This window comes from Hippoglossus hippoglossus, chromosome 19, assembly GCF_009819705.1.
Source record: "Hippoglossus hippoglossus isolate fHipHip1 chromosome 19, fHipHip1.pri, whole genome shotgun sequence".
NCBI classification, from domain to species: Eukaryota; Metazoa; Chordata; class Actinopteri; order Pleuronectiformes; family Pleuronectidae; genus Hippoglossus; species Hippoglossus hippoglossus.
The window spans coordinates 652940-665408 of record NC_047169.1 but is presented as its reverse complement, the minus strand read 5'-3'; the positions used below and the strand labels follow the sequence as shown (position 1 = coordinate 665408).

The following is a 12469-nucleotide window of genomic DNA, read 5'->3' as shown; positions in this document are numbered from 1 at the left end:
GGTTCCAAGAGGAATCCGATCAGTAAGTGACACTCAGGGTGTGAAGCAGAGGCGGCTTCGCTGTGAGGGTCAGAGCTGATCCTGGAGTCCGAGGAGGATGGAGGCAGCGCGTCAGGCACCGAGGCGCTGACTCTGGATCATCCATGGAGGCACCGGAGCAGCACCGGGTGGTGACGGGGGCAGCGGACTTGTTCCCCGGGTCTGGAGGCGGAGGAGGACTCAGCCTCCGCGCGCTCACCGGCTGCGTCCTGTGCGTCCTGATCGTGTCCACGCTGCTGGGCAACACGCTGGTGTGCGCCGCCGTCATCAAGTTCCGCCACCTGCGCTCCAAAGTCACCAACTCGTTCGTCATCTCTCTGGCGGTGTCCGACCTGTTCGTGGCCGTGCTCGTGATGCCCTGGAGAGCCGTGTCCGAGGTCACCGGTGTCTGGCTCTTCGGCCGCTTCTGCGACACCTGGGTCGCCTTCGACATCATGTGCTCCACCGCCTCCATCCTCAACCTGTGCGTCATCAGCATGGACCGCTACTGGGCCATCTCCAGCCCGTTCAGGTACGAGCGCAGGATGACGCGCAGGTTCGCCTTCCTCATGATCGGGGTCGCGTGGACGCTGTCCATCCTCATCTCCTTCATCCCCGTGCAGCTCAACTGGCACCGCGCGGACCAGCTGACCGCGCACCACCCGGGCGACTGCAACGCGAGCCTGAACCGGACCTACGCCATCTCCTCGTCCCTCATCAGCTTCTACATCCCCGTGCTCATCATGGTGGGCACGTACACGCGCATTTTCCGCATCGCACAAACCCAAATCAGACGCATCTCCTCCTTGGAGAAGGCGGCGGGGCCCCGTGCGCAAAACCAGCGGCACCGCGCGTCGACGCACGACGAAAGCTCGCTGAAAACTTCTTTCAAGAGAGAAACCAAAGTGTTGAAGACTCTGACCGTCATCATGGGCGTGTTCGTGTTCTGCTGGCTCCCGTTCTTCGTCCTGAACTGCGTGGTTCCGTTCTGTGACCCGGACACAGCGGGAGCGTGCGTCAGCGACACCACCTTCAGCATCTTCGTGTGGTTCGGCTGGGCCAACTCCTCCCTGAACCCCGTCATCTACGCCTTCAACGCGGACTTCAGGAAGGCCTTCTCCACCATCCTGGGCTGCCACCGGTTCTGCTCCAGCTCCACGGTGGAGGCGGTGGACTTCAGCAACGAGCTGGTTTCTTATCACCACGACACCACCCTGCAGAAGGAGGCCAGCGCCATGCTGGGCCCCGGGCCGCAGAGACTGGGCCCCTGCGTGGCTCCAGCGGCTCCTCACCCCGGAGGAGACCTTCAGCAGAACTTTGATAACGTCTCCAGCATGTCTGATGAATCCCAGAACCACAGGAACTTACTGCTTCCTGCCATCCTGCAGTCCGAGTGCGAGGCAGAGATCTCTCTAGACATGCTGCCCTTCAGCTCCCCGGACCGCTACGTTATCCCGGGTCAGATCCAGGACCTGTGAGGGACCAAGCTGCGGCTCCATCTCCCCATCTTCTGACCCTTCAGATCTGAATCTGAACACGTTGGAACAAATATACGTTTTTATACTTTTCATGGACGTGATCATATCTGACAAATAAATACAACTGCTTATTAAAGACAGATGTTCCTCATGAATCTTTTTTGAGTCTCCTTCAGTATCTGATCAGTGGCTGCGCTGAGTGAAGCTGCTGATCTCAGGTCAGCACACGCAGGCCGAACACTGAGCAGCAAACAAACCGGGTTCAGGGAGTTGTGTCACTTTTTAACTGATTGAAGTACAATTGTGTTTTGACCTTGAGATTTTATCATGTTAGAAATTTCTAACTGATTCAAACAAAGACAAATATAATAAAAAGTAATGTTCAATAAATTGTCTCATTTCAGTAAAATCCAGTTATTTGAGAAACTGATGCAGCGACGGAGTCACAGGTTCGATGCCTCGTCACTGACGCAGCCTTTGATGTGTTAAAGATGCCGACAGGACGCACTCGTCAATCAGATCAATGCTCTGAGTGTTTAATTGGCTCTTGAGATAAGTGCAGGTCTCGTCCTCTGGAAACAAACACAGCTCCAGACGTGGTCAAGTGTTCAGAGTCGTGATCGTGGAAAACGCGTTCATCTGAAGGTCGCTGGGTTTCAGACGACCCGCCATCGGGCCCCTCTCGAGGGCCCTTCACACACTTTCATCTGCTGCTTCTCGGCCCAGCCTCAGCGCTGGTTTCTGGATCTCCAGCGGTTGCTAGGATACAGTAGAGGACAGGCGGACATGTTGGAGGAGTGAAACTGAGAACCATAGAAAACTAATTACCAAGAGATTCTGAACCGAACTGGTTCCTCGTCCCTTCAGTCACGTGCTTCTCCGTGTTTGTTGGTCCAGGAGTAAATATCTCAACCAAACATCTGCATTAAAGGTCTGTACAAACATTCATGTTGCCCAGAGGATGAACCCAAAAGAACATGTTAACAGTTCTGGTTTCTGTGTGTTGGTGTAAAACAGAGCGTTGGAGAAATGATGGCGTCAGTTGACTTCACACTAAAGGTGTTGAAGCAAAGGAAGTGACAACAGATGTTACATTTTCTGATTTGAATTCTCAGGATGCAGAAGTGTCACCGTGTGAAACATCCTCCAGTCGAGTGAAGGTCACGATGAAAAGAAATAAATCTCTGGATCATGAAGGTAAGTCGGCTGTGTGCGGTCTTTGTGTGGTTCTCACTGTGATGACATGTATGGACGGTTTCACACACACACACACACACACACACACAGACACACACACACACAGACACACACACACACACACACACACACACACACACACACAGACACACACACACACAGACACACACACACAGACACACACACACACAGACACACACACACACACACACACACACACAGACACACACACACACACACACACACACACACACACACACACACACACACACAGACACACACACACACACACACACACACACACACACACAGACACACACACACACACACACACACACACACAGACACACACACACACAGACACACACACACACACACACACAGAGACACACACACACACACACACACACAGACACAGACACACACACACACACACAGACACACACACACACACACACACACAGACACACACACACACACAGACACACACACACACACACACACACACACACACACACACACACACACACAGACACACACACACACACACACACACACACACACAGACACACACAGCTCCAGCCACTTGTCTGCTCCGCTCCCTGTGACCTTTGACCCCGAGCAGCTGCTCCTGCAAACAGAACAACAGCTTCAAACCGTGAGCGGCAGCAGGAAACTCATCCACGTGCGTGAGGTCTGGTATGATGCACGGCTTTAAAGAAGCAGAACCTGAGTTCACTGGGACATGATCCAACCTGGTTCTTCAGAGTCCAGCATCCCTCCACCAGCCGACTGCACCAAGTCACAGAGTCAGGGATCAGTTCTCAATGGGTCCGCTTGTTCTCAACAAAATGTGGAAATACATCCCATCACATTATGAAGAAGAAGTACTGGATCAATGAGTTCTTCTTCAAACACTCAGCTGGAGTCCGTCAGGCTCCGAGTTTCTGTGACTCCAGTTGTTCAACCAGGTCCTGCAGGTTCTCCTTGTGTCTGCAGGTGAGTCCAGGGGAGTCCACGTGAGTCCAGGGGAGTCCAGGGGAGTCCAGGTGAGTCCACGTGAGTCCAGGGGAGTCCACGTGAGTCCAGGGGAGTCCAGGGGAGTCCACGTGAGTCCAGGGGAGTCCAGGGGAGTCCAGGTGAGTCCAGGGGAGTCCAGGTGAGTCCAGGTGAGTCCAGGGGAGTCCAGGTGAGTCCAGGTGAGTCCAGGTGAGTCCAGGGGAGTCCAGGGGAGTCCAGGTGAGTCCAGGGGAGTCCAGGTGAGTCCAGGGGAGTCCAGGGGAGTCCAGGTGAGTCCAGGTGAGTCCAGGGGAGTCCAGGTGAGTCCAGGTGAGTCCAGGGGAGTCCAGGGGAGTCCAGGTGAGTCCAGGTGAGTCCAGGGGAGTCCAGGTGAGTCCAGGGGAGTCCAGGTGAGTTCAGGGGAGTCCAGGTGAGTCCAGGGGAGTCCAGGGGAGTCCAGGTTCGGTTGATCTGTGTGGAATCAGGTCAGCAGTATAAGAGCAGCTTCTCTCTGCTGCAGTTCAGAGTCAAACATGGACCTGACGTTCAGGTCACTGGTTTGTCTTTATTTTTAACAACAATCATTTCCTTATCAGTTTGTGTGGCTGAAGTAACTCTGTCTGTCTTTGTCCTTCAGGGTTTCTTGGACGTGTCTCCTGTTGTTCAGCAGCGCTGAGGAGGGTTCGGGTTAGGATCTGAGCTTCATGGGTTTTAATAAAGTATCAGGTGCTGAGTGAGACATGAACCTTCAGGACTCCACTGGTTCAAAAAGATGAAATTCAGCTTTAACAGCTCATGACGACAGTGATCGTTCAACGGTTTGTGTTCAGTGTGACGCTCGGACCGCACACACACACACACACACACACACACACACACACACACACACACACACACACACACACACACACACACACACATACACACACACACACACACAACCATTATGCAACATATTTCAGAAATCAGTGGCTATAGGACATGATTAATATGTGGTGTGTGTGTGTGTGTGTGTGTGTGTGTGTGTGTGTGTGTGTGTGTGTGTGTGTGTGTCCTCCCTCTGTGGACCACTGATGAGCCTCTCCACTCTTGATGATCCTGTGTCTGTAAGTGTTGATGCTGATCTCCACCAGCTCATCACACACACACACACTCACACACACACACACACACACACACACACACACACACACACACACAGTGTGTGAATAACAAGTACTTACTTCATATCAATCAGACGATGATTGTGTGAGCAGTGTGTTGTATTACTCAGGCAGAGTGTGTGTGTGTGAACATCTCTAGTGATGAGGACCATCATTGAGGACATTTTGTCTGGTCCTCACTTGTCCAGTGTCTTGTTTGAGGGTAAAGACTTTTAGGTTCTACAGTTAGAATCAGGTTTAGGTTAAAGTTACAGTTTAGGTTAGATAGGGGGGGGCTGTGGACCTGAGTCTGTGCAGCAGGGGGCGCTGTGCAGCAGGGGGCGCTGTGCAGCAGGGGGCGCTGTAGACCTGAGTCTGTGCAGCAGGGGGCGCTGTGCAGCAGGGGGCGCTGTAGACCTGAGTCTGTGCAGCAGGGGGCGCTGTAGACCTGAGTCTGTGCAGCAGGGGGCGCTGTAGACCTGAGTCTGTGCAGCAGGGGGCGCTGTAGACCTGAGTCTGTGCAGCAGGGGGCGCTGTGCAGCAGGGGGCGCTGTAGACCTGAGTCTGTGCAGCAGGGGGCGCTGTGCAGCAGGGGGCGCTGTAGACCTGAGTCTGTGCAGCAGGGGGCGCTGTGCAGCAGGGGGCGCTGTGCAGCAGGGGGCGCTGTGCAGCAGGGGGCGCTGTAGACCTGAGTCTGTGCAGTAGATGGAGAAACTTTTCTTCAGTTACATCAACATCTTATTATAAAGACTTTTAATTTGAAACTTCTGACGGAAGTGATAGAGGGAAGCTTATGAAAAAAGGATCAGAGATATTATCATTACTATTAAATAATATTAGTATTATATTACTATTAATGTTAATATATTATAATTACTGTTTTAAATTATTATTGTATTGTTAGTATATTATTATGACTGTTATTATTAGTATTATATTAATGAAGAGAAAATAAAACGACTCTGAATTTAATTTAAAGTTTGAATCAACAGTTAAAACATTTAAAAGCTTTAACATGATTAACTTGATTTATATATATATATATATATAATATATTATTAAAAGTGAGTCTTTTATTGTGACACTTTGAAGCCTCCTGATTTAAATTCTTTGGAACTTTATTTACAGTCAAACAATAACCAGTGATGACGGTGTCACGGTGACGTAACGGGGTGGTGGGTTTCTTTGACGTGTTCGTGGGTCTGAGGATCTTCAGCATGAGGAGCGCGAGGAGGCTGCTGGGGACCGGGAGTCTTCATCATCTTCATCTTCATCAGCAGCAGCTTCATCAGAGGTCCGCGGGGATCATCGGGGCACCTTTCTCCAAGGGACAGGTGCGTGTGTGTGTCCGTGTGTGTCTGTTTTAGTGTGTGTGTGTGTGTGTGTGCACGTGCATGTCTATTTATAGTCATGAGTTTTAGTTCAATACCATCAAAAAGGCACTTTAATGTGTGAGGATGAGCCAAAATGTCCTCACACAGTAAACTGGCTGAGGGTTAAGACCTGGTTTTAGGGTTAGAATCAGGTCCAGGTCCAGGTCCAGGTCCAGGTTAGAGTTAGAGTTGGGGTTAGGCATTTAGTTGTGATGGTTAGGTAAGGCTTAGGGACTAGGGAATTCATTATGTCCATGAGTGTCCTCACAACTATAGAGACAATGCATTTGGGCGCCTGTGTGTGTGCGTGTGTGTAGTTGGGACCTGTCTTGTTTATTTGTGAGACGTTTATTAATTTCTCACAACTTCAGGGAATCTGAGGGTTTTGATTTTATTGTTCAGGTTAGAATCAGTGTGTGTGTGTGTGTGTGTGTGTGTGTGTGTACTTATACATATATACATATATTCATATATATGCATCTGTTTTATTGTGAAAAACATTTAACTGTCGACTGTGGAAACTCGAGTTAAATCCTTCAATTGAAACCTTTAACAAACTGGACTCAGTTATTTATTCTCACTTTAATCATAATTAAACACATTTTTACACCTAAAGCTCAATATCAGCAGATTTAATGAGCTTGAAGACGAAAGACAACGGCTGCTAAAAGTGAGGCCAAAAGATGTTTATCGCCCCCTGGTGGTTGTCTGCAGTACAGGTCATTAACACTGGACACTTAATGAGGACATTTGACTCTGTCCTCAGCTCCACTGGGCTGAGGGTTCAGACCTGGTTTGAAGGTTCAGGTCAGAATCAGGGGTTTGGACAGGTTTGTCCTCACAGAGACATAATGTGTGTTGTTGCTGCAGCCCAGAGACGGAGTGGACAGGTTTGTCCTCACAGAGACATGAGTGTTGTTGCTGCAGCCCAGAGACGGAGTGGACAGGTTTGTCCTCACAGAGACATGAGTGTTGTTGCTGCAGCCCAGAGACGGAGTGGACAGGTTTGTCCTCACAGAGACATAATGTGTGTTGTTGCTGCAGCCCAGAGACGGAGTGGACAGGTTTGTCCTCACAGAGACATAATGTGTGTTGTTGCTGCAGCCCAGAGACGGAGTGGACAGGTTTGTCCTCACAGAGACATAATGTGTGTTGTTGCTGCAGCCCAGAGACGGAGTGGACTGGTTTGTCCTCACAGAGACATAATGTGTGTTGTTGCTGCAGCCCAGAGACGGAGTGGACAGAGGACCGGACCTGATCAGAGCTGCAGGGCTGCTGCACAAGCTCCAGGGACAAGGTACAGAAATAGCTTCAAGTAGTTACTCGTACCAGTGAACTGAGCTCGTGTGGACGGACACGTCTCCTGAAACAGGCGTCTTCACGAGGACAAGGTTCAAAGGTCATCGTGTCTGTTCAAACCTGTTTCCACAGAGGAGACAAAACCAAACACACTGAGGAGTTGGTTCCTCTTTTATTCTGTTGTTATAGCAACACATCACGTCTCATTATGTTTTCAATCGTTTCTTGTAAAAATCATCTGGTGTCGACTCGTAATGAGAAAACATTATATATATAATTATATAATACATTATATTATATATATTAATATATTTTACATATCTTTACGATGATCAGCTGATACTCGGTGTAAAACACAATCCATAAACATGGTCACATTTGAGATGTTTTGTCTTCGCTCCGCGTCCACAGGCTGTGCAGTGAAGGATTACGGGAACCTGCAGTTTGAGGAAGTGGTCGATGACGAGCCCGTCGGGGGGGTGAAGCGCGTGAGGGCGGTGGGCAGCGCCAACCAGAGGCTGTCGGAGGCAGTGCAGGCAGTGAAGAGGGACGGACACACGGCTGTGATGCTGGGAGGAGACCACAGGTCAGAGCCAACAACCAATCATCCATCATACAAGTTGGACTTTAATATAACTTCATTAATATAAGATGATTAACTGCATGTTTATTTCATTTATTGTAAAATTAATTAACTATTTATTACACACGTCTTTGTTCACAATGATCGTAAAGTTACAGAATTCAAATCAAGAGTCACCTGTAAAAACTGGAGAAATAGAAACTGGTGAGAATCACAGACACTAAATTGTGTTAGAACATCCAGTTCATCTGAATTTACACGTTAACGTAGTAAATTGTTAAAAAGTTGGTGAATGGTTGACTTGAGTTCCCAGCTTCAGTCTGTCAATCATCCACCAGGGCGGCGCTCGGATCAGAGTCTGATTCGTCAAGAACAAGTCACAGGAAGTAAAAATACTCTGAAAGTAAAGTATCAGCAGAAAAAGTATTTTAGGCGTCATTTATTTTTTAAAACAGGAGTAATTTCATCATCATGTTTTTATTTATGTATTTACTTTTGATTGTTATTTGTTTGATTTAGAATGTGTCATCATTTCTAATATATGAAATTTGATATAATGCTACCTCAGTTTTTCTGTTGTATTCAATTAAAAGATTTAAATAAGATTACAACTAAATCCTAGAAGCTTTAATTCTTACAGGATACGAATCAGAGACAAATGAAGTTGTGTCCATGTGTCTAACGGCGTCTTCATGTCTTCGGGCTCAGTTTGGCGATCGGCTCCATCCACGGTCACGCCATGGCGGTCGGGGAGCTGAGCGTTGTTTGGGTCGATGCTCACGCCGACATCAACACGCCGCTGTCCTCGCCCACGGGAAACATCCACGGACAGCCCATGTCGTACCTCCTCCATGAGCTGCAGTCCAAGGTACGTCCTGTCAAAGGAAACGTGTCGTTCTCGCGGTTCCTCGCGGTTCCTCGCGGTTCTCATCCCGTGTTGTTCTCTGTGTCGTCAGGTTCCTGTTTTACCAAACTTCTCCTGGATCAAACCGTGCGTTCGGGCCAAAGATCTCGTCTACATCGGGCTGAGGGACGTGGATCCAGAGGAGCAGTGAGTTTCGGACTTTATCTGAAGTGACGACACAGAAGATGTCGGGCGTCAGGTTCAGGGTCATAATGGACGATGACCGACATCTGGAGCGTATCACGATGTTGTAGTAGAGAGACGAGACGTAAAGACAGCGTGTGATTGGTCGAGGAGAAACGTGAGGTCTCTCAGCCACAAGGCCACAAAATGTTAAAAGTCACAGAAAGTGACACAGCGACGACACAGACACAGAAATCTCCTCGTCTGACTCGTGTAGAAACAGAACATCAGCTGAAAAGTGGTTTTGTGTTTTGTGTGTTTTTCAGTTACATCCTGAAGCTGCTGGGTGTGAAGGTGTTCTCCATGACGGAGGTGGATCAGCTCGGAGTTTCCAGAGTCATGGAGGAGACGTGTGATTATCTCTCCGACAAGTAAACTCAGATTCACGGTTACTTCACGTCCGATGTGTCGTGAAAACTTTGGATTAAAAACTAAATAAAGAAAACTCTGCGTATTCTTCGTAAGACATCAGGTTACACTGACTTACTCTTATCTTCTTAGAACATCGAAGTTTTATGTCTCCACGCTGGCGACACCCAGTGGTCGAAGGTATAATATCATTTATATATTTCGTCCCATTCTTAAAAACACGACATCTGAAGAACGCTGAGGAGACTTTTTACAAACAATGGTCAGATTCGGATGCTCACAGGTCAAAGGTCAACGTGACCTCACAAAACAAATAAAACAGTTGACTGATGACTTCAACGTTTTCTCTCAGAATCCGACCTGGACCATCTGATCTCAGCTCGTCATCACAACAATAAAGTGTTTCTACTTTTAACAGAGTGAAGAAACCGATCCACCTGAGTTATGACATCGATGCTGTGGACCCCTCTGTTACCCCGGCAACTGGAACCCCCGTCACCGGAGGGCTGACGTACCGAGAGGGCGTGTTCATCGCTGAGCACCTCAGTCAGACAGGTAATAACAGTGGGTTCCACACACGGTCTGGTCCAGACACGTCACGCATGTCCCTCCCCCTGCAGGTCTCCTGTCGGCGGTGGACATGGTGGAGGTGAATCCTCTGAGGGCTCGGACGGAGCAGGACGTCCACTCCACGGTCAGCACGGCGGTCGACCTGCTGCTCGGGTGTTTCGGACGTCTCCGTCAGGGAAACCACTCGCCAGGTTACCGTCTGCCTGAGCCGTGAGCAGAGCGACGCCAACATGTCCCACTGCACGACAGACACCTGAACGTCTCACGGCTCAGACTCTTAGACATGATGAAACTTCTGAATTTGTATCCTGACGCCAGTGAAACGTGTTTTTAAACCAAACATCTGATGTATAATCACTGGAGTTAAATTTAAAGCACAAATGATCTTTTGTTCATTATTCTACTGTATCAATTATTTATGATTGATTACTTAATAAAGACAGAAATCAGCTTTATAAAAAGTCTGTGAATCTGTGTGGCAGCAAAACGTCTTTATTCTGATATGAACAGAAAACAACATTCGTTAATGTTTCTTCAACACAACAATCATTCTAATAACACACACACACACACACACACACACACTAAAGTGCAAATTCACATTCACATTTCTCTGCATAGAATAAAATCTGTGTGAGGACGGAGGCGGACGAACAAAGAGTCGGAGTGTGTGTGTCGCAGACTGTAAATAAAGATGGACGACACTTCACCTCCAGGATTGAAGCCAAAATATCTAGGATATGAACGCTGCCATCTTGTAGCTATGACCTATACTGCATCCAGCCAGCAGGGGGCCATCCAGCCGTCATGTCGTCCATCTTTATTTATGGTGTCACTCGTTTACAGACTCAGTTTTTCATCACTCGAGTTTTGTTGGACTTTAGATGTCGATATTCAGACGAAATCCTCTGAACGTAAAACTGTTCACGTCACGAACACGTCACCGAGTGCAAACGAGAACAATGGGACCACATGTCGTCTGTGGTGAACAGGACGGAACAGGAAACAACATTCTTCTAGACCTGCAGATTCTGTTCAGTGTCAGACTGGTGGACTGAGTTTCTATTGGACAGACGGAGGCTAACAGTTACCACCAGTTTTCAGTCTTTATGCTAAGCTACGCTAACGAGCAGCTGGTTGGAGCTTTAATATTTAATATAAAGACGGAAGAGTCTGATCAATGTGAAAATAAAGTTTCTGTTAAAGGTTTAAATTCTGAACAGTTCAAACTTTTGAATCAGATTTTCATTTCTGATTCTGTTTTTATTGTTTGTTCCTGAAAAAGTTTGAATGAAGCGGAAACATTTCGTCAAAGATGATTTTATAAATATCTGAACTTGTGCTGCTTCATGTGACAACTGTTAAAATGAAGATTAAAGTGAGACGAGATGTGGACAACGATCACGTGACGCTGCAGCAGGAGGTGGAGTGACGGGCGTGTGTGTGTGTGTGCGTGTGTGTGTGTGTGAGCGTGTGTGTGTGCGAGTGTGTGTGTGTGTGTGTGTGAGCGTGTGTGTGTGTGTGTGTGTGTGAGCGTGTGTGTGTGTGTGCGTGTGTGTGTGTGAGCGTGTGTGTGTGCGAGTGTGTGTGTGTGTGTGTGTGTGAGCGTGTGTGTGAGCGTGTGTGTGTGTGTGTGCGCGAGCGTGTGTGTGTGTGTGTGAGCGTGTGCGTGTGTGAGCGTGTGTGTGTGTGAGAGAGAGAGAGAGAGAGAGAGAGAGAGAGAGAGAGAGAGAGAGAGAGAGAGAGAGAGAGAGAGAGTGTGTGTGTGTGTGTGTGTGTGTGTGCGTGTGTGTGTGTGTGTCTGGTCTAAATGTCAGTGTTTATCTGTGTTTGTAGAGTTAACGACCTCGGGGCTGAATTGATTTCAGAATAACACAGTTTTGAGGGGGCCTGTCTGTCAAGGGGGGGGGGGGGGGGGGGGGGGGGGGGATCAGCAGCTGCAAAACATCTGTTAATATTCAATCAAACCTATTGATCCTCGACATTTTAAATATAAAATAGAATTTTCTATATATAATTCATATATAATGTGATAATATATATATTCTGTCGTTTTGTCAGAATCTTTTTTTGTTGTTTTTCAGAATAAAAGCCCATCGTCACCATGAAGCAGATCATGTGACTTGATCCGGTTCAGGTGGACACTTAGATTGAGTTTTAGGTAAAAGATGAGTTTATCATTATACTGTTGGTTTGCAGAGTGAAAACTACTGAGGAGTACTGTAGAGTACTGGAGTACTGTGGAGTACTGTAGTACTGTAGTACTGTGGAGTACTGGAGTACTGTGGAGTACTGCGTCTGAAGGTGCTGATGCTTCTAGTGATACCTTCACAGATGAAGCTCTTGATTCATGT

General features: G+C 48.0%; 2 protein-coding genes across 2 annotated transcripts; both read left to right on the top strand.

The window, feature by feature from the left end:
• Positions 1-143: 143 nt before the first annotated feature.
• Positions 144-1496, top strand: LOC117752422 (D(5)-like dopamine receptor). Its single transcript, XM_034569693.1, has one exon. It carries the CDS (start codon positions 144-146, stop codon positions 1494-1496), a length of 1353 nt encoding a protein of 450 aa, XP_034425584.1.
• Positions 1497-6019: 4523 nt separating this feature from the next.
• On the top strand, positions 6020-10582 carry arg1 (arginase 1). The gene is made up of 8 exons (XM_034569694.1): positions 6020-6168; positions 7432-7504; positions 7918-8092; positions 8798-8957; positions 9046-9140; positions 9443-9547; positions 9964-10100; positions 10166-10582. Exons 1-8 carry the CDS (start codon positions 6052-6054, stop codon positions 10327-10329), a joined length of 1026 nt encoding a protein of 341 aa, XP_034425585.1. The 5' UTR covers positions 6020-6051; the 3' UTR covers positions 10330-10582.
• Positions 10583-12469: the final 1887 nt, after the last annotated feature.

Excerpts from the sequence above, each read along its gene's own strand:
- LOC117752422 (XM_034569693.1), top strand. The coding sequence starts at position 144 with ATGGAGGCACCGGAGCAGCACCGGGTGGTGACGGGGGCAGCGGACTTG.
- arg1 (XM_034569694.1), top strand. The coding sequence starts at position 6,052 with ATGAGGAGCGCGAGGAGGCTGCTGGGGACCGGGAGTCTTCATCATCTT. Across the intron at positions 6,169-7,431 it reads CACCTTTCTCCAAGGGACAG|CCCAGAGACGGAGTGGACAG; the intron begins GTGCGTGTGTGT and ends TTGTTGCTGCAG. Across the intron at positions 7,505-7,917 it reads GCACAAGCTCCAGGGACAAG|GCTGTGCAGTGAAGGATTAC; the intron begins GTACAGAAATAG and ends CCGCGTCCACAG.